At 41.3% G+C, this 27972-nt stretch overlaps 1 protein-coding gene across 2 annotated transcripts; it reads left to right on the forward strand.

Annotated features, from left to right (window-relative positions):
• Nucleotides 1–545: 545 nt before the first annotated feature.
• On the forward strand, nucleotides 546–27732 carry kif23 (kinesin family member 23). 2 transcript variants are annotated; one of them, XM_063004638.1, is made up of 24 exons: nucleotides 546–645; nucleotides 4215–4281; nucleotides 4448–4576; nucleotides 7112–7217; nucleotides 7301–7437; nucleotides 7537–7649; nucleotides 8097–8267; nucleotides 9848–9892; nucleotides 10984–11096; nucleotides 11168–11289; nucleotides 11375–11477; nucleotides 11574–11653; nucleotides 14434–14553; nucleotides 15490–15649; nucleotides 15723–15884; nucleotides 15966–16132; nucleotides 16220–16393; nucleotides 19894–20106; nucleotides 20284–20550; nucleotides 22925–23158; nucleotides 23235–23323; nucleotides 23424–23502; nucleotides 26807–26877; nucleotides 26981–27732. In XM_063004638.1, the coding sequence occupies exons 1-24, from the start codon at nucleotides 632–634 to the stop codon at nucleotides 26994–26996; spliced, it is 2952 nt and encodes a 983-aa protein (XP_062860708.1). In that variant the 5' UTR covers nucleotides 546–631; the 3' UTR covers nucleotides 26997–27732. The 2 variants fall into 2 exon arrangements, with proteins under 2 accessions (XP_062860708.1, XP_062860709.1); XM_063004639.1 differs by lacking the exon at nucleotides 9848–9892.
• The last annotated feature ends 240 nt before the right edge of the window (nucleotides 27733–27972 follow it).

The raw sequence follows: 27972 nt of genomic DNA on the forward strand, positions 1-27972 counted from the left end.
CAAAACAATTACTCAAAGTGCACATAGGAATGGCCCGACAGACTGATTTAGCCATATTTGAATCAAAACATTAATGTTGTGTTGATTTAAAGATATTTTTTTGTAAAATAATAATAAATACTCTTAAATACATCTTGATCCCGCCAACCCTTGTATTGTTACACTTAAGTTATAATGCCCAATTTAACAAAACCAAACAAAAGTACCTGGGAGAAACCCTGCACAGACAGGGAAAGAAAATGCAAGTGACTAGGGGCAAGGGTTGAACCCTATTAGTCACTTGATGCACCATATTATGAAAATGACTTCATGTAATTACCCTATTTTACTAAAAAAGCAATGCTGTGGAATCGACTCCACCGATGCATAAACAAACCATAGACAAGAATGGGAGTCGACTCCAAAACCCGGAATCAAAAAGCTTTATTTGTCAGTAAGTGATTCGTCGTGGCTCCGGTGGGAGGACACAATGACGTGCTTTCTCTAGTCGCGTGCGCTTTTACTGTGCTCTGATTGGTTCGATTTGAAAAATCGGCTGGCGTTGAGGTGGAGGGAAGATTCGAACTTGGAGACGGTAAGCGCTGAGAGAAAAAGTGCACGGATATACAGAGTTAAATCAAAACAACTCAGTATGATCAGACCGACGTGAGTATTACTCCGTTTTTATTTTAAAATGATAAGCTTATATGTTGAATAAATGTGTTAATTTATATTATATCGCTATTTAGTATGTAAGTAGTAGACCCAGCTAACTTAGCTAACGAGCGACAGGAATTGCTGTGGTGTTGCTAACCGATTGCCATAACTACTAATAACATACTTAGCCCGTCGTAATAAGCACTGTATTCATTTTACCAAGATTATAACTCTTCCTATTATAGTTATTATTCTATGTGTATCAACTCTTGACAATAATTTGACTTATACGTGGCTTTATTACCGCTGTTACTACATAGCTAAACGCTAATCGGTAGTCATCCATAGGCCAATCTTTGCCTGCGTTACATAACACAGTACGATCACAATGTTTCATAGAGTTGTAATCAAAAATAACTGTAGTAAAACGTCCTTTTCGCTCTTCAAAACGAAAAAGAAATTTTGCATTGATTACTGTTTAATAAACCTGGGTATTTATTGATAACAAAAATAATAATAATACACCATAAGAATGATGTTTACTTGTATATAGAATCTTACTGTGAATTTGTATTGCTTGTTTTTATACTGTTAGTGAATGTTGTATGTACGAAGTTGTTTGTTGTCTGATGTGAGCTGCTGTAACAATGAAATTCCCTGCAAAGGATCAATAAAGTCTATCTATCTATCTATCTATCTATCTATCTATCTATCTATCTATCTATCTATCTATCTATCTATCTATCTATCTATCTATCTATCTATCTATCTATCTATCTATCTATCTATCTATCTATCTATCTACTAACTAACAATCTGTCCATCTACCTACCTAAATAAATACATATTTAGTTAAAAGCTTACTTTGTATGGACACTGTTTGCTTGGAACATGTAATGTCAGAAGTTTCAGTGTAACAGGGCAGAATAATATGATTAAGATATTATAATATTATTATATATATATTTTTTTTATATCATGACTAGGTTCAAGTGTCGTTGCTTTCAGTAACAAGTAATGAACAATCAGTGTTCCACACAGTCCTAATAGTATTTGTATGGACCAAATAAACTCTGATATTTTTTCAAGCAATCTGAATAATTTAAACTACTAAATTATATAAAGTAATGATTTGTATGAACCATAGGTGGTGCATCGATTCTTTTTACACAACAGTAGTGTAAAAATGATAGATTTACTATATTTTATTACTCACAAGCATCACACAACGACAGAATAAAAAAATTAAAAGATATGTAATGCAAAATAAGATATAATAATCGCCTCACAGCAAGAAGGTACTGGGTTCGATCCCCAGGTGGGGTGGTCCGTGTCCTTTCTGTTTGGAGTTTGCATGTTCTCAGTGAGGTGAATTAAAGACACTAAATTGTCCATGACTGTGTTTGATATTAACTTGTGAACTGATGAATCTTGTGTAATGAGTAACTACCGTTTCTGTCATGAATGTTACCAAAGTGTGTAAAACATGACGTTAAAAACCCTAATAAACAAACATAAAAGCCTAAAAGGTGCTGTTATAGACATTGTGTGCAATTATAAGCTGTGCAAATAAAACAGTACCATGTGCCATTTTGCAAATCAAATAATACAATTTGCAAGGCTTTCGTGGGTACTATAGGCTCTGCGTCTTCATTATAAATCGCCACCGCTGTGGGCAGAAATGACTTCACATTTTCCAGCGAATTTTAAGCCTTAGTAAACATAAAATTACCATGTATTAAAGGTAACGATACATATTCAAAACCGGCGGCACAGTGGCTAAGTGGGTAGCACTGTCGCCTCACGGCAAGAAGGTCCTGGGTTCGATCCCCAGGTGGGGCGGTCCGGGTCCGGGTCCTTTCTGTGTGGAGTTTGCATGTACTCCATGTGTCCGTGTGGGTTTCCTCCAGGTGCTCCGGTTTCCTCCCACTGTCCAAAGACATGCAAGTGAGGTAAACTGGAGATACAAAATTGTCCATGATTGTGTTTGATATAACCATGTGAAATGATAAATCTTGTGTAACCAGAACCCTGTTCTGTCATGACTGTAACTAAAGTGTGTAAAGCATGACGTTTAAATCCTAATAAACAAACAAACATATTAAAAACCCATACCACCACCCAAATAATAAGATAACACTATACTGATTAACTACCCTTACACACTTACAAGAGTGTATAGCAATACCGAAAACTATTTAAAAAAAATTCAAATCAAAACAATCATCAATTTCTTAAGAATAATTGGTCTAAAAGAATGCATATAAAACATCGTACTAAAACGTTTGACAAGACTATAGACTGATATAAACATTACCTATGATTCCTGCCGTGACTATAACCATTGTGTAAACACGGTGTAAAACATTTAAATAAATAAAAGAGAACATCCCCCAAATTAATAATTGGTTGTGCTATATTTGGCAGTAATAACTGAACTGCAGTCAAAAGTTTTGTTATAATGGCTTTTACGTTGCTCTGAAGGAATTTTGGCTCACTCTTCCGTGCACAATTGTTTTGAATCAGCTACATTAAAAGCATTTAATGCATAAACCGCCCATTTAAGATTCAGCCGCAACATCTCAATGGGATTCAAGTCAGGACTTTACATTGACTTTTCAGAACCATAATTTTGTTTCTTTCGAGCCATTCATAGGCAGGCCTACTTTTGGGCTTCTGATTATTGTACTGGTGCATAATCTAACTGAGCTTCAAGTCACAAACTGATGAGCTGACATTCTCCATCAGGATTTTCTAATAGGGAGTAGAATTTATTTAATCAACCATGACAATTCATCCAGGTCTTGTGGAAGCAACGCGGCCCCAGGCCAACCCACTACCACCACCATGTTTGACTGTTGGGATGTTTTTAGGAGGAATGCAGCTTTACGCCTGATGCAACGGGACCCACGTCTTTTAAAAAGTTCCACCTTTGACTATACCATCCCTAAAGTCTTGGGTATCATCTAGATGTTTTTGGCAAATGCGAGACGGGCCTTTGTGTTTGGTCAGCAGTGGCTTGCACCTAGCAACTCTCCAATCATGGATGCCGTTTTTGCCCAGTGTCTTTTTTTAATGTGCAGTTCTTTAGATTTCCATCTGGGTTCTTTTGTGATCCTTTTGTGTCACTAATGCATTTTTGAAGTTACTAAAAGATACTGAAAATGTGTTCATTGTACTTTTATCAGTTAAAAGTAAAAAAAAAAAAAGTTTTTAGTTTTTATTGCGTTTTTAGAAATTAAAAAATATAAAATGGTCACAAAATATAAAGACGACAAAATAAGCAGACCAAAACAACACCTATCTTGCCATAAAATGACACGTGTTTAACATGGTGTTAAAAAATCCAAATAAATACATTTTTAGAAAGTGTCTTAACTTTTTTGATAATGAGGTTTATATATATACAGACACCGGTGCATACCTAGTCTTCTTTTTCATAAGCAGGGTACCTTACTGACACTGGTGTTAAATCATGTTTTTATACTAAACTTTATTATTGTTATTAATGAAATATCTGGCTTGCCCCAAAAAAAATGCCTGATGTGTTTCTTATGTGTTGGTTTTTTTCCCCACAGGAAGGGTAAGACCCCGCGCCGCCCTCCTCCTAAAAAGCCCACAAACAACCAGAAAGATCCTGTTGGGGTATATATATTTTTTTATTCATTTTAACTACTGGCAAGACCTTGAGACCTGTATTTTACATAATTGTTACATCTCTGATGGCAAACTTGACTAAGCTTTGAGTTATGGTTTTTGAATGTGTATTTAAGTAAAGCTTTTGACAGATATATGATTTCTGTTTTGGCAGGTGTACTGTCGAGTACGTCCACTAGGTACAGAGAGCGAAGAATGCTGTATCGAGGTGATCAGCAGTACTACTATTCAGCTGCATGCTCCCGATGGCCTCAAAGCAAACAGAAATGGGGAATTTAAAGAGGTTTGTCTGTTCTGTATTACTAATGTTTGGCCAGCATGAATTAATATCAATTATTAAAAGTTAGGGTATATCAGTTAGGGTTAAACCATTGAATAGTCAGTGTAAATGAATGAATTGGTTGGAAATGTTTGAAATGATTTAATGGTAAGAAACGACATAAATGGCCACATCTATATCTTCATAAAAAAAAAGGCTCTGTAAATATTTGAATATTTATTATTTATTTATTACCGGCACGGAGGCTCAGTGGGTAGCACTGTCACCTCACAGCAGAAGGTTCTGGGTTTGACCCCCACGTGGAGCAGTCTGAGTCCTTTTAGTGTGGAGTTTGCAAGTGGAATGAATTGGAGATACTAAATTGTCCATGATTGTGTTTGACATTAAAGACTTGAATTGCTGAATCTTATGTAATGAGTGAATTTAACCAAAGTGTGCAAAACATGGAGTTAAAATCATTATTAATATCCTGGTCAGGGCCTCTGTGGGTCTCGTTTCACCGGAAAACACAGGACACAATGTAAGAATATACTGGGCAGGTTGCCAGTCCATTACAGGGCTTCAGCCACCCCAAATCCCCCTTTAGACATGACCAATGTCTGTTTAGATGCCTGGCTGGCCGATCGCACGACGGAGTTTCAAACCCTAACCATAGCAGGGGTGAACACCAGTGTGTCTATTACTTGAAGTCTTACTTTTTTGCAGTCATATGTTATAGCACCGCTTTATTCTCGGTGGGGTTGCGGTTGGTCCGGTTTTCCCAGAATCACTGGCAGCATGACACCAGTCCATTGTGGGGCCTTGACCATCCCCTTACCTCAGACATAACCAATATATTCTGTGCGTAAGTGCCCAACCTGTCAATGGCAACGCTGTGGATTTGAACTCTGGATTCCAGCGGTAGTGGGCTAGCCAACCTAATGTACTGCCGCACCACCTGTGCCTTTTTCTTGATGCTTTATTAACTATAACCGCTCAACCTGTCCTACCATTAACACCACCGTTTTGACCTCCAGTGCTTATATCTTCACATGCTGTATGAAATCAAGTATGTGGTTGGGGAAACCGCCCTTAGCATTTACATTCACCTTTTATTTAGGTACCTCTCTAACTGCTATTCAAATTTGTCCCATGGTCACAGGTACCAGAAGTGAGTTTGAGTACTTGAGTCACATTTTTTCTTTGCTATGTTTAAAGTTCTATTAAATGTTTTATATATTCAACTTTACTTAATGGGAATACAGTTAGATAAGTTACAAGTGACACAAATAAAGAATTATTGATCAGAACAAAACTCTGTGGCCTGTAATTGGTTTAGTTTAGTATGCCGGTTCTCTAAAAGCTTTCTGATACCACTGCTGTTATTAATTTGCATATCAAGTGATGGGTGGAGCTATGCTGTGGGGCATAGTAATTGTTGTTATTATTCTTGTTCTTTCTATCTTCATGTGGGTTCTTAGAAAATTCCAGTTTCTTTCCTCCTCCCAAATACATTCCTGCCATGGGCCAGTGAATCTGAGTAGGTTCTGTGTTTTCTTTGACCATGATCAGGATAAAATGATTAAGTTAATGAATTAATTAAATTGTTTTGATTATTTTTGTAAGTGATTGATTAAAAAAAAAAAAAAAAAAAGGAAAAATTTGAATGGTTTCTGTAAGGCTCTTATTGCACACTTTCATTTCATTTTCATGTTTTACCACTGCTTTATCCTGGTCATGGTTGTGGTGGGTCCAGCTTTTCCTAGCTTTTCTCCTGGTCATATTCTAAGTATCTGATTCTGTGAGTGGAAATATGACCAGGCATTAAAAAGAACAAACAAAACTTCACAATTTATATGTAATAAACTACTGTTTAAACTCAGATTTTTATTTTGATAGAAAGGGTGACACGGTGGGTAGCATAGTCGCCTCACAGCAAAAAGGTCCTGGGTTCGATTCCCAGGTGGAGCGGTCCGGGTCCTTTCTGTGTGGAGTTTGCACGCTCTCCCCGTGTCTGCGTGGGTTTCCTCCCACAGTCCAAAGACATGCAAGTGAGGTGAATTAGAGATACAAAATTGTCCATGTCTGTGTTCGACATTAAAAAAAGACCAGTTAACCTGTCCTGTCATTAATGTAACCAAAGTGTGTAAAACATGACGTTAAAATCCTAGAAAAAACATGCAGGGTACCCTTTTTGCACCCGATTCAGTCACACCCGATGCTGCTGCCACCCCTGATTGAGGAGAGCCGAGGCACAGTTAGGATTCTAACCCAGATCCTAAGGGTGGTGGGCTAGAGTCACATGCCAGGCAAAGTGCCAATCCATTGCAGGGCCTCGGCTATACCCCCTAGTCACCCCCCACCCAGACATAGCCAATCATGTCTGTAAAACGGCTGACAGCACCTCTGGGAATTCGAACCCTGACTTCTGTTGGTAGTGGCAAGCGTAATTTACCACACAAGTGTCCTCTTGCATTCTACAGTGTAGGGAGATGGTTAATGTTGTCATATTTCAAACACTGTGTGATATCTGTTGTAATCTTTGTTATTGTTTTGTAGACTCAGTATTCCTTCAAGAAAGTTTTTGGAATTAATACGACCCAGAAGGAATTGTTTGAAGATGTTGCCAAACCCCTTGTGGAAGACCTCATTCATGGCAAAAACGGTATAGGATTCATTCCCTAAGCTCTCAAAATAAAGCGGTTGAATTTTAATTAATGGTTTATGCACTTGTACCATCTTGAATAGGTCTTCTGTTTACCTATGGTGTCACCGGGAGTGGAAAAACACACACAATGACTGGTTCCCCAGGCCAAGGTGGACTTCTGCCTCGCTCACTTGACATGATCTTCAACAGCATTGGTCCTTACCAGGCCAAGAGATTTGTAGGCACTGTTTTTTTTATATGAGGTTTAACTGCGTTCAAAGTATTTTCTATATATGGCCTATTAATGGGCACTTTTGTCTTTCTAAATATATTTTAGGTCTTCAAGCCAGATGATAAAAATGGCATGGAAGTACAAAATCAAGTGGATGCTCTTTTGGAAAGACAGAAGCAGGAGAATCAGCAGTCAGTACCTAAGACTCCATCGTCAAGGTAAATGAAGCTTTACTGTGCCCAGCTTTCTCACTAGGTGGCACGGTGGCTCAGTGGGTAGCACTGTTGCCTCACAGCAAGAAGTTTGATTCCCAGGTGGAGCGGTTGGGTCCTTTCTGTGTGGAGTTTGCATGTTCTCCCCGTGTCTGCGTGGGTTTCCTCCCACAGTCCAAAGACATGCAAGTGAGGTGAATTGGAGATACAAAATTGTCCATGAATGTGTTTGACATTAAAGAATTGAACTGATGAATCTTGTATAACCAGTAATTATCTGTCCTGTCATGAATGTAACCAAGGTGTGTAAAACATGATGTTAAGATCCTAATAAATAAATAAATTCTCACAATTTTTTTACATATTGGTGTTTTTTTTTTCTTTCTTTTTTTTTTTTTTCTTTTTTCCTAAGCTTATTTGTAATTGTTACTTTATTCTGTTTGTTCTCTGCAGACAGAGGGTTGATCCAGAGTTTGCAGACATGATTTCTCCAGAAGATGCCTGCAAGGCTACTGGGGTGGATGAGGACAGCAGCTATAGTGTGTTCGTTTCCTACATCGAGATATACAATAACTACATCTATGATCTCCTGGAGGAGGCTCCGTTTGACCCGATAAAGCCAAAGTAAGGTTATTTTACTGAGCAGTGATAGAAAAGAATACAGGATGCATTTTCATATTGTACAGTCCCAATCGAGTACGAGTACAAGTACATGTATTTTTGTACTTACCGATACCAATACCTATTTAGAATACCGTTTTTTTTTTTTTTTTTTTTTTTTTTTTTTTTTTTTTTTTTTTTTTAAACAAAAACACACGTGAGAAGTGACGAGAAGTTTAATGATACCACGTCCAAAAATGCACGTCAACAAGTAGCGAGTGATCAAAGTGTTTGTGCGCTGACGTGATGAAATCAAGGAGGAAAAATAAATGAATCTGAGTGGATTTGGCAACACGAATAGCATGGATTGTTCTGTAGTGAGTTGGAGGTTAATAAATATTTTTGCAATGTCGGTGTTTTGTTGTTATGTTTTGTAGAGAACGATCAGGTCAGAAATACTGTAAAACGTGTGTGTGTGCCGGTGTATTCTGATATAAACTATATTATCCCCCTGTCCCACCTGTTTACACTCCTCTCCTGCGTTTCCCCTCACACCGTATCCTGCGTTCTCATTGGCTGTTCGACATGTCACTCATTCCCAGTCGCACATCTCAGATCAGATATCTGACGTGCTAGAAAACTCGATCCGGTCGGCGAGCCGGTTGTTGGATAGTTCACACTTAGCGATCGAGAGCCGAGTTTTTCCCGAGCCGGCAAATCTAGCGCCGACCAGTCGCCGAGCGAAAATCAGGGCAAAAATCGTGTAGTGTGAACCAGGCATGACGCAGCAACGTGCACTAGGCACACGGTATCGGATGTTTAGTATCGGAGCCTCGTTTGCGAGTACGAGTTAATGAGCGCGGTATCGGGCAAATACCATGCATCTCTATTAATAAACTACTGTTTAAACTCAGATTTTTATTTTGATAGAAAGGGTGGCACGGTGGGTAGCATTGTCGCCTCACAGCAAAAAGGTCCTGGGTTCGATTCCCAGGTGCAGCGGTCCGGGTCCTTTCTGTGTGGAGTTTGCACGCTCTCCCCGTGTCTGCGTGGGTTTCCTCCCACAGTCCAAAGACATGCAAGTGAGGTGAATTAGAGATACAAAATTGTCCATGTCTGTGTTCGACATTAAAAAAAGACCAGTTAACCTGTCCTGTCATTAATGTAACCAAAGTGTGTAAAACATGACGTTAAAATCCTAGAAAAAACATGCAGGGTACCCTTTCTGCACCCGATTCAGTCACACCCAATGCTGCTGCCACCCCTGATTGAGGAGAGCCGAGGCAGTCATTCCTTAGCCCAATTGTGTCTGTGTAGATGCCCGGCCAGCTGACGGCACAGTTAGGATTCTAACCCAGATCCTAAGGGTGGTGGGCTAGCGTAACAGACCACTGCGCTACCTCGGTGTCATACCAGGATTGTTCTCAGTGTAAAGGATGTCACCAAATTTGCTAAATTTTGGACACCCCTGTTGAGTTTTCAGGGTTTTTATTTTTAAGACCACTGCAACTGCTCAGACTGATGTAATGCTGGGCATTTTGTTAATAACTAACTTAATAACTGTAGTTTAGCTTGCAGATAAAATGTTTGTGTTCCTTTGCTAGGTGGAACGGTGCAGGGACACCTCTGCGGTCCAACACTGAGTTCATGTACGTGACCAGTGGATAACTCCTGTAGATAGGCGCCGCTTCCTAGAACAGCATTTCCTGCTTTACGCCGTGCAGTTATGATGTTCAATGTTGTCTAAGCTGCTGTTTGCTTTTAGGCTGGGGTTCTACTTGCTGTTAATAATGCATTTACAAGGTGCACGAATTTCGTGCATTGTCATTTGCTTGTGTACAGTGTGGCTGTGTTATTGGCAGTTGAATAAGGTAATAATTAGCTCTACAGTTGTAATAGAGAGAATGGCTTGAGTTAGGGTTTTCCACAGATCTACAAAAAAAACCCACCCAGAATTCAAATTGTGTGGCCAAAGTGCCTTGCAATGCAAAGCAGGTATTATTTAGGTGGTGGATCATTCTCAGCACTTCATGGTGGTGACACTGACATGGTGGTGGTGTGTTAGTGTGTGTTGTGCTGGTATGAGTGGATAAGACACAGCAATGCTGATGGAGTTTGTAAACACCTCACTGTCCCTGCTGGACTGAGAATAGTCCACCAACCAAAAATATCCAGTCAACAGCGCCCTATGGGCAGCATCCTATGACCACTGATAAAGGTCTAGAAGATGACCAACTCAACTAGGTAGGAGTGTCTAATAGAGTGGACAGTGAGTTGACACGGTACTTAAAAACTCCAGCAGCGCTTCTGTGTCTGATCCACTCATACCAACACAACACACACGAACACACCACCACCATGTCAGTGTCACTGCAATGCTCTGTGGTGGTTCTGACCATTGAAGAACGGTGAAAGCAGGTTAAAATGGTATGTAGATAAACAGATGGACTACAGTCAGTAATTGTAGAACTACAAAGTGCTCTTGAAATGGACAGTGAGTGTAGAGACAAGGAAGTGGTTTTAATGTTATGGCTGATCAGTGTACCTATGCATTCATCCACAGCAAGTATTACCGCACCTTAATGGCTTCTAGAGAATGTCTTGGCTTTATCTGTGTGTCATTTGTCTTGTGCTTCAGCTGTGGCACGTTTTCCCCCTCCCAACGCAGCATAACTAAACTTTTTAGCTCTGATCATCAACCACAAAAACCATGCTAAGGTATTAAAATATTTTTTTTCAGACCACCCCAGTCTAAGCTTTTGCGTGAAGATCAAAATCACAACATGTATGTAGCCGGGTGCACAGAGGTTGAAGTTAAGTCCACAGAGGAAGCATTTGAAGTCTTTTGGAGAGGTAAGTTAAAACGCTTGTACTTTACTTTAACAGGGATGAACGGATATAAACAGTCTACTGTTTCCCACCAGGTCAAAAGAAGCGCAGAATTGCAAACACTCAGTTGAATCGAGAGTCTAGCAGGTCACACAGCGTCTTTATTATTAAACTGGCACAAGCACCGCTGGATGCAGATGGAGACAATGTCCTTCAGGTAAACGGCAGCCTTCATATTAACTCTTTGGTTTAAAATATCACATGTCCACTTTTGGGTCAAATTTGCTTAATGCTGCTTTCAGGATAAGAACCAGGTGAACGTAAGTCAGCTGTGTCTGGTAGATCTGGCCGGCAGCGAACGCACAAGCAGGACCCGCGCGGAGGGAAGCCGCCTTCGTGAAGCAGGTTAGCTACGTTTTGAGGACTTTAGGCTGCTTTTTAAACTTTCTTTGCCCCTTTCTTGTATAAAATGCATTGACGATTTTGGTCATCTATTTACAGGCAACATCAACCAGTCTCTAATGACTCTTCGCACATGCATAGAAGTTTTGAGAGAGAATCAGATGTGTGGAACAAACAAGGTAACCTTTTCCATTTACATTTACCACATGGTGTTGTAGACGATATACTTTATTTGTCATATATACATATACAGGTGTACAGCTTGTTTGGAAGCTGGGGTCAGAGCGCAGGGTCAGCCATCGTACGGCGCCCCTGGAGCAGACAGGGTTAAGGGCCTTGCTCAAGGACCCAACAGTGGCTGCATAGCAGAGCCTGGATTTGAACCACCAATCTCCCGGTTGATAGCCCAAAGCTCTACCCACTAGGCTACCACTGTTCCAATGCTGATAATGGTGAACAAACCATTAGTGTAGCCTAGTATGTATAGATAGATCAGTATAGATCAGTATAGCCTCAGTATCACACACAAACACTGCACTGGAGCTGAATAGTGCTGTGGAAAACACACACAGCTTTGGTATAATTTTTTTTTTTTTTTTTAATTACCTTGATTTCCACATCAGTTGGTTCTAGGAGTGGCGTCAAGTTTTAAAGGCGTTATGTTTCAAGGTATGTTTTCCCCATAAGGATGTACAGTGTATCACAAAAGTGAGTACACCCCTCACATTTCTGCAGATATTTAAGTATATCTTTTCATGGGACAACACTGACAAAATGACACTTTGACACAATGAAAAGTAGTCTGTGTGCAGCTTATATAACAGTGTAAATTTATTCTTCCCTCAAAATAACTCAATATACAGCCATTAATGTCTAAACCACCGGCAACAAAAGTGAGTACACCCCTTAGTAAAAAGTCCTGAAGTGTCAATATTTTGTGTGGCCACCATTATTTCCCAGAACTGCCTTAACTCTCCTGGGCATGGAGTTTACCAGAGCTTCACAGGTTGCCACTGGAATGCTTTTCCACTCCTCCATGACGACATCACGGAGCTGGCAGATATTCGAGACTTTGCGCTCCTCCACCTTCCGCTTGAGGATGCCCCAAAGATGTTCTGTTGGGTTTAGGTCTGGAAACATGCTTGGCCAGTCCATCACCTTTACCCTCAGCCTCTTCAATAAAGCAGTGGTCGTCTTAGAGGTGTGTTTGGGGTCATTATCATGCTGGAACACTGCCCTGCGACCCAGTTTCCGGAGGGAGGGGATCATGCTCTGCTTCAGTATTTCACAGTACATATTGGAGTTCATGTGTCCCTCAATGAAATGTAACTCCCCAACACCTGCTGCACTCATGCAGCCCCAGACCATGGCATTCCCACCACCATGCTTGACTGTAGGCATGACACACTTATCTTTGTACTCCTCACCTGATTGCCGCCACTCATGCTTGAGACCATCTGAACCAAACAAATTAATCTTGGTCTCATCAGACCATAGGACATGGTTCCAGTAATCCATGTCCTTTGTTGACATGTCTTCAGCAAACTGTTTGCGGGCTTTCTTGTGTAGAGACTTCAGAAAAGGCTTCCTTCTGGGGTGACAGCAATGCAGACCAATTTGATGTAGTGTGCGGCGTATGGTCTGAGCACTGCCAGGCTGACCCCCCACCTTTTCAATCTCTGCAGCAATGCTGACAGCACTCCTGCGCCTATCTTTCAAAGACAGCAGTTGGATGTGACGCTGAGCACGTGCACTCAGCTTCTTTGGACGACCAACACGAGGTCTGTTCTGAGTGGACCCTGCTCTTTTAAAACGCTGGATGATCTTGGCCACTGTGCTGCAGCTCAGTTTCAGGGTGTTGGCAATCTTCTTGTAGCCTTGGCCATCTTCATGTAGCGCAACAATTCGTCTTTTAAGATCCTCAGAGAGTTCTTTGCCATGAGGTGCCATGTTGGAACTTTCAGTGACCAGTATGAGAGAGTGTGAGAGCTGTACTACTAAATTGAACACACCTGCTCCCTATGCACACCTGAGACCTAGTAACACTAACAAATCACATGACATTTTGGAGGGAAAATGACAAGCAGTGCTCAATTTGGACATTTAGGGGTGTAGTCTCTTAGGGGTGTACTCACTTTTGTTGCCGGTGGTTTAGACATTAATGGCTGTATATTGAGTTATTTTGAGGGAAGAATAAATTTACACTGTTATATAAGCTGCACACAGACTACTTTTCATTGTGTCAAAGTGTCATTTTGTCAGTGTTGTCCCATGAAAAGATATACTTAAATATCTGCAGAAATGTGAGGGGTGTACTCACTTTTGTGATACACTGTATGTGAAACCTGTTAATGCGTTCCATGGTCCTGTGGAACTGCATATATTTTAGGGTAATGTAATAATGGGGGTGTTTTTGAGGGTGGGGGTGTACCGAGTTACAAGGTACCACTGTATACTAATCTGCTAACTGTAAAGAATTGATAGGGCCCTATATTAAGTTAAGCGAAGAACAAAGACAATATGATTTTCATATTCATGGTACTAAAATTACGGTAAGTTAATTTACGTCAGGCTTCACAAGTCAAGATCTAAATGTTATATTTTTAACTAATTAGATTAGACAGTGTGGCGCAGCAGTAAAACTTGCTAGCCCACTACCATTGAGAATCCAGGCTGTTGGCCAGTCAGGCATCTACACAGATGTGATCGGCTATGTCTGGGGTGGTAGGCTGACTCAAACATAATACCGATCAAACACCCTAGCCATTGGAAGGTGCACTTTTTAGTGCGCTCTCAGTGATGGTCCCAAGCCCACATATAAACGAGGAGGGCTGTGCATCCGACGCAAAACTGTGCCAAATCAGGTATGCAGACCAGAATGATCTGCTGATGTGAGTTAAGCAGCTAAACAAGAGAGGAAATTTTGTTTTATTAATCCCAGTATCAATATTGTTTGCAGATGGTGCCATATAGGGACTCTAAAGTGACCCATTTGTTCAAAAACTACTTTGATGGAGAAGGCAAAGTCAGGATGGTGGTGTGTGTGAACCCTAAGGCAGATGATTATGAAGAAACAATGGTAAGCCAATGCAATGCCCTTGTTCTGATATTTAAACAGAAAAGCTGCTAGTGCTTTTTTTTAACAATGACTTATGGTTATTTTTATTTAAATTATCTGACGATGTCTGTTTTGGATTAACTGTCAAATTTTTACTTGTTAGGTGTGAGATATATAATTGACCTATTGTAGGTCATCTGTTTTACTACCGCTTTGCTAAAAAGAAATAATATATTATTTAGTGTCCACACAAAGGATTTACCTTATCGCACATTAGGAGTTATTTCCATTCTTAGAATCTCACGTAGTTTTTTTTTTACCGCTCAGGTGGCGCAGCGGTAAAAACACACGCTGGAACCAGAGCTGGGATCTCGAATACATCGTATCGAATCTCAGCTCTGCCTGCCGGCTAAGGCTGAGGGGCCACATGAACAACGATTGGCCTGTTGTTCGGATGGGCGGGACTAAGCCGGATGGGGTCTCTCTCCCATTACTGGTGCAATTATGACCTCTCTCTCCCATTACTGGTGCAATTATGACCTCTGCTGGCTGATTGATGGTGCCTGCACAGAGTGAGAAAAGAGTGCTCTCAGGGTGTGTCTCTCCGTACACAACGCTGAGCTGCACTGCACTCGTCAAAGTGTAGGTGATGAGATGCATACGGCATGCTGCCTACATGTCAGGGGGCCTGGATTAGCTTCGTTCTCCTCAAACAGCAGGGATCGGCATTGGTGGAGAGGAAGCATGACGCAATCGGGCGATCTGACGCGCGAAAAAGGGAGAAAATGCATAAGGAATATACAGTATATATTTATATATCAAATTTACTTTTTGCTTTAAACCTGCAGATATATGTATGATTATTTTTTATTTTGTTCCGTCATTGCCTTACTAGTATTGTTATTCATTATTATTTGACTTACAGTTCTGTAACTGTGCCTTGTGTGTGTTCATTAGCTGGTGATGCGGTTTGCTGAGATGACTCAAGAGGTGGAAGTGGCCCGTCCCGTCGACAGGCCCATCTGTGGCTTCGCTGCAGGCCGCAGACAAAGAAACCAGGCCTTTAAAGATGAGCTTTCTCGTCGACTGGAGTTACGTGGAGGTCCAGTAGATGGAGGTATAGCTTGTTCTCCTGACCAGAATGACACTTGCTGGCATAAAAATTCTAACAAATGGGTTTTTCTGTGCAGAAGCACCCTCTCTTATGACCCGTCTGCTGCAAAATCTACCGTCTCTGCCTCCCTGTGAAATCACTGACCCAAGTGATGATCTTACACTTCCAAGACTCATCGAGGCTTTGGAAAAGAGGCACAAGATTCGCCAGATGATGACCGATGAGTACAACAAAGCTGGTAGAATTATTTCCATCACATGCTATCCTTTTTAAATATAAAATATTCAACTATGGTTTAATGATAACCTTCCTATTGTAGCCAGCATGCTGAAGTCCATGCTTCAGGAAACTGATAGCACCCTCATCGGTAAAGAGAACTACATCCATGAGCAACGAGGCAAGCTGGGCGATAAGGACAAAATGATCCAGAACCAGAAGAATGAGATTGACCGGCTGGAGAAAAAGTCCAAAATGCTGGAGTATAAGGTAATGCTGAGGGTTTAAGATCATTAAGTCATGGACAGTCTGTAGAACTCAAAGCAGTTTTATTCAACACGGTTTATTTCTGTTCAGATCGACATCTTGCAGAAAACCACCAACATTTATGAGGAGGACAAGCGTTCCCTGCAGCAGGAGCTGGAGAGCAGGGAGCAGAGGTTGCAGCGTGAGCTCTCTGAGAAGAAACGCATGGAGGCGCGCATGCAAGGCTTGGTCACAGATGAAAAGTTTAGATGGCAAAAGGAGTGTGTGAGTAATCAAGCCTTTGTGATATATTTGTACTCTCTTGTTGCCAAATGTTCATTTCTACTGCCATTTCTACATTCCCCATTTTAATATACACTAAACTTAGCAAAATTAATATTTACTGGTGCCCAGGTGGCGCGGTGGGATATTCCGCTGAATCCGCTGGTATATTTTGAATCTCAGCTCTGCTACCGGTCGGCTGGGCACCATCTAGCCGGCACAATTGCCAGTGCCTGCAGCAGACAAAATTGGCCACTAAGTCTGATGTGGGAAAAGACCAGAAAAATAAAGTATGTGGAGTCTTCAAATGCTGTGCAAGGACCCTGGTTACTAGCTCGAGACGCCTGTGCAGATCTGGAGAAACCTCATGTGCGAATCCACCATGGCGTGGGCGAAAAAGAAGGGGTAAACGTCTACACGGACATGATTGGCAATGTCTGAGGATGTCTGTTCTGTTACTGAATTGTGCCCCGTGTTTTCTGAGAAGCCGAACCCACCATGACCCTGAACAGGGTAAAGCGGTGGTAAAACAAAAAAATGAAATGATAAAACTAGTAAATAGAAAAAATATTATCCATTGACATTAAAGAATAGTTTGTTGGCGCTTGGGTGGTGCAGCAGTAAAACATGCTATCCCATCAGTGCTGACAAACAATAATTGGCTTGTACAGGGAAGGGAGGGCCTAAGGCAATGGTCCCCAACCACCGGGCCGCGGACCGATACCGGTCAGTGGGTAATTTATTACCGGGCCGCACGGAAAGAATAAATAATTAGAGATCACTACATTAGCAATGAAAACACTGCTTCCATTTCCAACACACAGTTGTTAATAATCTCATATCACCCCCAGGTGGAAGCAGTGTCTCGTTGCAGTGGAAAAAAGCTCATTTGTGAGCAGTGTAGTAATTCTATTTTAAATCCTCCCGCCCCGGCCAGTTCGTGAAATTATATCTTATATGAAACCGGTCCGTGGTGCCAAAAAAAAAAAAAAAAAGGTTGGGGATCGCTGGCCTAAGGGATTCCTCATAACAGATGCGATTCTGACCTCTGCTGGCCGATGGAGTAAAGGTCTGCAGCAGTAGAGACAAAATTTTGATCGGGTAATTGGATATGAGCAGCACGGTGGCTTGGTGTGTAGCGCTGACGCCTCACAGCAAGAAGGTCCTGGGTTTGATTCCCGGGTGGAGCGGTCTGTGTCCTTTCTGTGTGGAGTTTGCATATTCTCCCTGTGTCCGTGTGGGTTTCCTTCCACATTGTAGACATGCGGTCAGGTTAATTGGAGATACTAAAATTGCACCCTGTGATTGCTTTGTGATAGACTGGTGCCCTGTCCAGGGTGTTTCCTACCATTTGCCCAGTGAATAAATGAATAACTGGACACAACTACATTGGGAGGAAAATTGATGGATAAATAAATAGAAAAAATTGTTTGTGTGTAATATTAGCAATATTATCAATTTCACAATTGGGGCAAACATCCATTAGAGACCCTGCACACAGAGTTCTGTAAAACGAGCAATGCGTGCAGGGCAGAATTAGGCCGATTTCCTCTTATTATAAACATACAGAGAAGAGCAATCAATTTCTGGAACCATCTAAACTAGAGCGACCCCCAATCTTATCATTATAAAGCCCTGAAACACCAAGAGCTGAGCAAAGATACCAGTCCCCTCATCCAACTGGTCCTGAGTCACTGCACCGATACACCACTAACACACACCGACACATCACTAACACACAACGATACACCACTAACACACACAGACACATCACTAACACAACATGATACACCACTAACACACACCGACACATCACTAACACAACATGATACACCACTAACACACACCGATACACCACTAACACACACAGACACATCACTAACACACAACGATACACCACTAACACACACAGACACATCACTAACACAACATGATACACCACTAACACACACCGATACACCACTAACACACACCGATACACCACTAACACACACCGATACACCACTAACACACACAGACACATCACTAACACAACATGATACACCACAAACACACACCGACACCTCACTAACACACAACGATACACCACTAACACACACAGACAAATCACTAACACAACATGATACACCACTAACACACACCGACACACCACTAACACACAACAATACACCACTAACACACACACACATCACTAACACAACATGATACACCACTAACACACACCGACACATCACTAACACACAACGATACACCACTAACACACACAGACACATCACTAACACAACATGATACACCACTAACACACACCGATACACCACTAACACACACAGACACACCACCAACACAACATGATACACCAGTAACACACACCGACACCTCACTAACACACACCGATACACCACTAACACACACAGACACACCACTAACACACACAGACACATCACTAACACATGATACACCAGTAACACAGACCGATACACCACTAACACACACAGACACATCACTAACACATGATACACCAGTAACACAGACCGATACACCACTAACACACACAGACACATCACTAACACATGATACACCAGTAACACAGACCGATACACCACTAACACACACCGACACATCACTAACACGCACTAACACAATAAAGACTCAGAACTAAATATCTGAATTATTGGGAAACTGAAACTAAAGCTCAGAGTAAAATGCAGTGTTATTTGGCCCTAAACAGACACTACAGTGCAGCACATTATCTGAGCACAGTATCCGACCCTAAATTGAGACACGCCTTGACTAGGTACAGACTTGAGCGCACACGACCTGGCCGTGGAGACGGGGCGACACACCCGGTCCTGGCTGCCCCGGGAAGAGAGGCTGTGCCAGCACTGCACTCTCAGTACAGTAGAGACGGAGCTGCACTTCCTCACCCAGTGTACCAAGCACCACCACATTCGGTCCCAATTCTTCCCTAAATTTAACACCGTCATCCCCGACTTTAATTCCCTGCCAGACCCCGACAAACTGCCCCACCTACTGGGGGAGCACAGAGAGAGCTGCACACTAGCAGCACTCTATACACACACCTGCCACCAGGTGAGGGACATGCCACATGGGTGACCATGTCTCATACACGCACGCACACAACAAACGTTTATGACTACATCATTATTGTAAATGTCACCTTTTTTATTGTTATTATTTGCACTTTTTATATAATTGTTTTGTCCTATTTTATAGTTTTGTATATATTTGTTCTTATTGTTATTTTCATTATTTCTCTGTAACTGAGCTTTGGCAATACGAATGTCCTTATTTGTCATGCCAATAAAGCTTCTTTTGAGTTTGAGTTATTAGCTGTTGTACTACACTACACTTGCATGATGCCACTGCAAGTCTACAGGACAAAATTCGAAACGGTATAGGAGCAGTATATGGGTTTGCAAAGTTTTTCTTTTATTTACTAGAGTTTTGGTGTGGATTGAAGATTTCTGTCTTTTCTAATATAGGAGAGGCGGGTAAATGCCAAGGAGCTGGAAATGCAGAACAAGCTTTGGGTAAAGGACGAGAAACTAAAACAGCTCAAAGCTATTGTGACCGAGAGCAAGACTGACAACCGGCCAGACACTCGGCCAGACAACTGGCCAGACAAACCCCAACGCCCTTCCCGAGAGAAGGACAGAGTACCTGCCAAAAGATCAGCCTCACCCTCACCCGTGCCTGTACGTTTTTAAGTTCCCAAGCCTTTATTTTTGCATGTGCATGACTTTTCTTTTTTGTATTTGTGTTAATCATCCTTGTACATAACACTTCTAGATCAAAATGTCTAACCTTTTATTTAAATCAAATGTGTTTCTGTGATTATGTGCATGTAATTCACGTGTGCTAACTCCATTTAGACCCCAGTACATATCCCTACCAGGGTGGTCAGGCCAGCCCTTCATACACCCAGCTCTAGCAGTCTGTCCGTTGCCTCCTGCATCTCCGAGTGGGAGCAGCGAGTGCCACAGACTGACAGGCAGGAAAGTCCCTCCCCTCCCCACAGTAGCAGCAGAGCTCAGGGCCCTCCCAGCAGCATTGGCAGGAGACGAGGCAGGTGCTGGGCCAGAGACTGCGAGGTGCCCGTCCAGCCAGCAGATGTATACCTAGAAGAGAGTGGTTACAGGGTCAGTGATGTGTATAGAGCTGTAGTTGTAGGCAGACTGCTATGACACTAACAGAACTTTATTAATTGACTTGCTGGCTGCATTTCCGTAGCAATGTAGTTCTGTAGTTTATTCAATTACTTGAATTATTCTGCTCTGTTTTTTAAAACGTATGTTTTTTTTAATGTCCTGGTCTGCACTTTAACCAAATAAATGAAGCTTTATTCTTATAAACAAACTTATGTGATCTCTGAAGCATTGAGTAGTTTCATGCTTATTGTACATTATAGTTGAGAAGCTCCTGCTTATCTAGCCACATCATTCGGAGGTAGCAACATCAATCTTGTGCCTATAGATTGGTTTCCACATGATACGAGGCAAAACCACTTTTGCACTGGCTGTGCTATTGTCTCCTATGGAGTGAGGCTGTGCTACTTGTCGCTGTGCTTCCCAGATTCACTGCATTACCTCTCACTTTTTACCACTTGCCGCTGAGCTCAAAAATCTATCTGACTGAACTTTTGCTGCTGAAAAAGTTTGGTGTTACCTTCTCAAAACGCCACCAATGAGACATATTGTTTATGACGTAGTCTGAGGCGAAGCACTGATTCTCACTGTTTACATTTAGCATAAGTTTTTATCCATAGCTACTTGCAGTACTGTGACAGTATATTGTCTAAGCAGTTTAGGCTTAAGAGCCTTGCTCAAGGCCCAACAGTGGCAACCTGGCAGTGGTGGCGCTTGAACCAGTGACCTTTTGGTTACTAGTCCAGTACCTTAACCACTAGGCTACAATTGCCTTGAACTGTTGAATGCAGCATAATGTTGCTATTAAAAAAACAGCATGGCCACTAGTAAACTGCAATGTGGAGACTGGATTTGCATTATAAACAGCAATCCTGCTCTAATTTTTACCCAATTGTATTATGCTTCCTCTCTAATTTTGCTGATTGAAGAGAGCGAACTGACACACGCCCCCTCCGACACATGGGCAGCGCGCAGTATGCATCTTGTCACCTACACTTTGACGAGTGCAGTGCAGCTCAGCTCTGTGTACGGAGAGACACACCCCGACAGCACTCTTGTCCCATTTCTGTGCAGGCGCCATCAATCAGCCAGCAGAGGTCGTAATTGCATTAGTTATGAGAGAGAGACCCTATCCGGCTTAATCCCACCCCTATCTGAACAACAGGCCAATCGTTGTTCATGTGGTTGCTAAGCCCAGCCGGCAGGCAGAGCTGAGATTCGATACGATGTATTCAAGATCCCAGCTCTGGTTCCAGCGTGTGTTTTTTTTTTTTTTTTTTTTTTTTTTTTTACCGCTGTGCCACCTGAGTGGCCACTCTTTAATAAGATTTAATGCACTAATTGATTAAAACAAACAATTTTTAATTACACACGTCCTATCTTCTCATGTTTCCAAATGATGACCTCTTTTGTTTTAAACTAAAATACATTTCATACAAAACTGCATGTGAATAAATCATCAATACTGTTGTCAGTATTGTCAGTATTGCCTATTATTTTCTAGCTTGCTGCTCATTGGCATAGCCAGCAGAATGTGGTTTAGCTGTAAGTGGAAATACGTTGCCCCCTTGTGGTGAATGAAGCACAAAATGTTTATCATGTGCTTATTATGCAGTCCTACACTAAAAAAAGTACAGTATTTTATATAGCATGATATTAAATCACACTTGCCGTAATAGGAATGATTGTTAAGTCTTTATGTAGATAATTCGTTTTTAATTAGAGTAGAGCAATTTAAAGGGTGGCTCGGTGGGTAGCACTGTCACCTCACAGCAGGAAGGTCCTGGGTTCGATCCCCAGGCTGGGTCTTTTCTGTGCGGAGTTCGCATGTTCTCCCCATGTCTGCGTGGGTCTCCTCCAGGAGCTCCGGTTTCCTCCCACAGTCCAAAAGCATGCAGTCAGGTTAACTGGAGAGACTGAATTGCCCTATAGGTGAATGGGTGTGTGTATGTATGTATGCCCTGCGATGGACTTGGCGCCCTGTCCAGGGTGCTACTGTGTGCCTTGCGCCCATTGAAAAGCTTGGCTAGGCTCCAGCAACCCATGAGCAATTTGAGATGTACTGTGGCTTCTTATGTTTGCTGGACCTTTCAACTTCTGGGATTGCCTTGTTTAAAAAGGGGGACATTTAAGCCAAATTTATAATGCCTTCAAATAGCACAATACGTTTTGAATCTATGAATGAATAGAATTGATTGTTCAAAGGCATTACAGAATGAGCATGAGCTATCCAAACGTTCACCTTCATTCAATATGATATTTTAACAGCTTGGCATGTGTAGTTAAGAAGACTGACGTACTAACCCACTAATTCTCATAGCTTGCATTCCCTTGCATCTCCTGACTGACAGCGTGTGTTTTTATATAGACCGTGACGCCGGTCCGTCCGATGCACAGGCGCTCGCAGTCTGCTGGTGGTGAGAGATGGGTGGATCACAAACCCGCCACTAACTTAGAGCTGGACACGGTCATGCAGCCCAATGTGCCCAACTCCATTAAGGTGAACGCGCCAAGCGAGAAAGCCCTGTCCAAGTGTGACAAATACATGCTGACCCACCAGGAAGTGGCTTCTGATGGAGAGATTCAAACCAAACTTATAAAGGTAGATTTGGATTCTGATATAAATCATTTCAAGACATTTGGCTTTTTTGCATATTAAATTGCTCTTTTAATTTTAGGGTGAAGTGTTCAAAACTAGAGGTGGAGGTCAAGCTGTTCAGTTCACTGATATTGAAACACTAAAACAAGAAACTCCTGTTGGTCCAAGGTAAATCAGTATAAATGTTACACGTATGTGGAGATTTATAGTATCGTTTATTTTTGATTGTAAATAAGCTAAACTGCTTTGACTGTGTTCTTCACTGTAGTCGTAAGAGGAGATCAGGAGAGACTGGCCCTAACCAGAATGAAAACAAGAATGGCAATTGGACTGATGTAGAGACCAGGGTAAGTAACTATATATATATATATATATATATATATATATTTTTTTTTAATATACCTATACTGTGTGTACACCTTGACGTAGGGCTGTCGCGGTGAACGAATTTCCCCTCTCGATATTTAGGCGGCTCAACACCGCGGTATGCGATATTATCGCTATATACCTGCGTTATCATGCGCGCTAGAAAAACCAACATGTTCACCTGATGTGGTTTAGAGAGGATCTGAGTGGGGTAGAGATGTTCCCGGCGGCACTTAAACTCTCTCTGATGGTGTGTGTGCTCGCTGCACTAATACACACGTACTGTACCTGCATGGGACTTTAGAGAGCAGAGGAAATCTAGCCTGGTTATTAATGCGCCACTATTAAACATCTATTTAGTAGATATAATTAACAGAACAATATATACTACATTTTAAGTTATTATTCGTTTCAATACATTTTTATTCAACGAAAAAATACATTTAAATCATTCCAGCAAGCCAGCAAGAGAATATTTGCAGGCTGCAATGCCATATTAACCGTCATTAAGTGTTTTAGTACACCAAGGCTGTTTGAATATAGTCTAAATTACAAGTATTTTATTGAGTGTGAACTCAATTTGATCATTAATAAACTTGCCTATAATTAATGTTGCCATTGTTTCCATTTTAAAACACAAAGCCTGACACTCAGCAGCAACGGATGCGAACAAGATGGACCCTGCAACAACAACAAAAAAGAAAGAAAGAAAAAACGTGAACATCGCGGTGTTGCGGTTGCTTGGCATGCCCTGCGGTTGGCTGGTCTATACCGCGATATTTCAAAATTGCGGTTAGCGCGACAGCCCTACCTTGACGTCACTTCTACCCTTAGCTGGGAACGCACTCTAGTAGAAACGGCAGTGTACTAGGTTGAATCCAGTGTAGTTTCCAGGTGATTACTAGGAAGGTTCTTATATAAGAGGCATGATCACCATTATGTGTGTTTCTGGAGCCTGATTTCCCCTGAATGACAGAAGTAGATTGAGGAGCAGAAACTATTCATGGTCAGTAATAGCAAGTTGCTTAGCAAAAAAAGTCATCAGCATTGTGTTGCTTTAGTGCAGAATACCAGGCGGCACGATGGCACAGTGGGTAGCACTGTCGCCTCACAGCAGGAAGGTCCTGGGTTCGATCCCCAGGTGGGGCGGTCCGGGTCCTTTCTGTGTGGAGTTTACATGTTCTCTGCGTGGCTTTCCTCCGGGAGCTCCAGTTTTCTCAAACAGTCCAAAGACATGCAAGTGAGGTTAATCGGAGATACGAAATTGTCCATGACTGACCGTGTTTGACATTTAAACTTGTGAACTGATGAATCTTGTGTAACCAGTACATTTTCAGCATTTAGCAGACGTCTTTATCCAAAGCAACTTACAGTACAGTTACAGTATACAATCTGAGCAATTGAGGGTTAAGGGCCTTGCTCAAGGGCCCAACAGTAGCAACCTGGTAGTGGTGAGGCTTGAACCAGCAACCTTTTTGATTACTAGTCCAGTACCCTAACCACTAGGCTACGGCTTGCCAATAGAGAGAGCAGTTTTACACTTTGGTTACATTCATGACAGGAACGGTAGTTACTCATTACACAAGGTTCATCAGTTCACAAGGTTATATCAAACACAGTCTTGGACAATTTAGTGTCTCCAATTCACCTCACTTGCACGTCTTTGGACTGTGGGAGGACTGTGGGAGCTTATTAAAAAAAAAAAAAAAAAAAAAAAAATTTACAGATGGCATTTAAAAAATAAAAAAGCCGTCTGCAGCAGTCAGAGGTTGATTGTAGAGAGCTTTCAAAGAAAAGCTAAACGTTTTTCAAGACCCAAATCATCGAAAGTTTGGGAATACTTAAAACTGGCACAATGGTACCACAGCAGCACTGGCGCCACGTTGCACGTCTATATTGTTTCATTATGCTTCTTAATCGCGGAGATCCTAGAATATCGTATTCCTTCGTGAGTTCAGTCAGGGCGCATTCTTACTTCTATATTATTTAGGGATGTAACGATGCACCGGAAAATAGTTAGAAATCGGTGCGCATGTCCGTGGCACATGAATCGGTCAATCATTTAAGATGAATCGATATTCACTTTAAACAGCAGAGGGCGCTGGCGCTATATTTTTTTTGACACAATAAGGAAAATGTGCAGCATTTTTTTTTTTTTTTTTTTTTTTTTTTTTGTGCATAGTTTGCACCTATCTCAGAAATAAAAGGGCATTCATTATTTAGATAAATTAAATATAAGCACAAATACAGTATTTTATTTTAAATAGATCACCAATAAACTATATGAAATACACCCAAACGTTAATGCCAAGCCAAGAATTCACCAGGGACGACGCATAGACCAGGTCATATACACGAGGTGCCGAATCGGCCACTCCAGAATAACCCACCAACACCTGATAAAAGGAGAAAACCCCCCAACGTGTGAAACCTGCCAAACACCTATATCAATAAAACACATCTTGATAGAATGCCCAAAATACACTAAAGAAAGAGAACAAGCACACATGCCAGAAATTATTAAAGAGACTCTCACACAAGACAACACAAGAAGACTTAACCTACCTTGCAACCATAAAAATAAAAATGAACATATAATATGGACCAAAATATGAAGACACATACATAATACCTATTACTGCCATTAAATGACACCAATGTGTTAAACATGGCGTTAAAACTTAAATAAATAAATTTATTTTAAATATAAGTAATAAAATGAAGCGTTGTCATAATTTGTCTTCAACTTCATTTTGTTTAAAAAAAATCGGGAAAAAATCGTACCGTGAACCCAGTATCGTGAATCGTATCGCATCGTGGGTAGAGTGTATCGTTACATCCCTAATATTATTTCATTAAGCTTCTTAATCATGGAGATCTTGGAATACCGTATTTCTTAGCGAGTTCTGTTAGGGCAGTTAGAGTTCAGTGAGTCAGTTATTTCTGCTATAAGTTTAAGCACTTTGCTTTGTGTACGGAATGCCATAAACATGTTGCACTTTGTTTAATATGGAGCACTTGAGAATTTGATAATATGGACATAAAGCCCGTGTACATTTAGTTTTGTGCTGTGTTATTATGGCATACAGTTTGTTAAAATAAAAGAAGCTTAAATGAGATTCTGAATAAAATTCTTTGAAGGAAAATTAATCGTTTAGATTAATCGACTAATCGATAAAATAGTCATTTGTGGCAGCCCTAATTTTGACACTAACTGTTAAGTACAGTTTTGTTCCTGAATGACACTGTTTTCTTAGACCTTTTATTATCATTTTTTCTGGGTAGTGCTCAGTGGCCGTGGAGATGAGGGCTGGCTCGAACCTAGGACCCGGTTATCAACACCACGGCTTTCCAAAGTAAGCATTGAACTAAATTTCTCCCTTTCTCCTTTTGTCATAACAATAAAATCATAATTTTGAACAACCCATCACTGATGGCTGAATGTTCTTTGCTTTGCAGGCGCAGAAAGCCCTGAGGTGCCCCTGCATTGCCATCACAGTCAAGAGTTCTTTCCTCTTGAAACCTCTCATTACTGTGTGCAATACGTTACTATTTAACTTTTTAAGAATGCTTTTTATATAATACGTTTTATATATAGGACTGTATGTATATACGTTCACCAAAGTGATTTTGTAGTGCTTCCGATTGAGTGCTTCCATCAAATATTCAGACATGGGGTAAATCATGACCGTGGGGTGGTTTGAGACGGAGTACGGTGAATGTTATGTTACACTGCTGTCGTTGCATATGTGTGTTGCCTTTCTATACTCCTTTCCCTGCTTTGTCTATCTTTGTTTTTTGGTTAAAGAGGGGTGTGATTTGTGCTGGAGCTTTTTTGTTTCCTGTCATGTTCTTGGAAAAGCACTCTTCTCCCTAATGATAACATGCCAGTCAGAACAAAATTGAACATTGTGGCATTTGCAGTAGGCACAATATTGAAAGATGTTTCTTCTATTTGAATGTTCATTTATTTTAAAATTTCTATATACACTGATCAGCCATAACATTAAAACCACCTTGTTTCGACACTCGCTGTTCATTTCATCAGCTCCACTTATCATACAGAAACACTTTGTAGTTCTACAATTACTGACTGTAGTCCATCTGTTTCTTTACATACTTTTTAAGCCTGCTTTTACCCTGTTCTTCAATGTTCAGGAGCCCCACAGGACCACTACAGAGTAGGTATTACTTAGGTGGTGGATCAGTCTCAGCACTGCAGTGACAATAACATGGTGGTGGTGTGTTGGTGTGTGTTGTGCTGGTATGAGTGGATCAGACACAGCAGCGTTGCTGGAGTTTTTAAATACCGTGTCCACTCACTGTCCAGTCCAGACACTCCTTCTTAGTTGGTCCACTTTGTAGATGTAAAGGCTGAGACGATCGCTCATCTATTGCTGCTGTTTGAGTTGGTCACAGGACACTGCCTACGGGGCGCTGTTGACTGGATA

The sequence above is a fragment of the Trichomycterus rosablanca genome, chromosome 11 (assembly GCF_030014385.1).
Source record: "Trichomycterus rosablanca isolate fTriRos1 chromosome 11, fTriRos1.hap1, whole genome shotgun sequence".
NCBI lineage: Eukaryota > Metazoa > Chordata > Actinopteri > Siluriformes > Trichomycteridae > Trichomycterus > Trichomycterus rosablanca.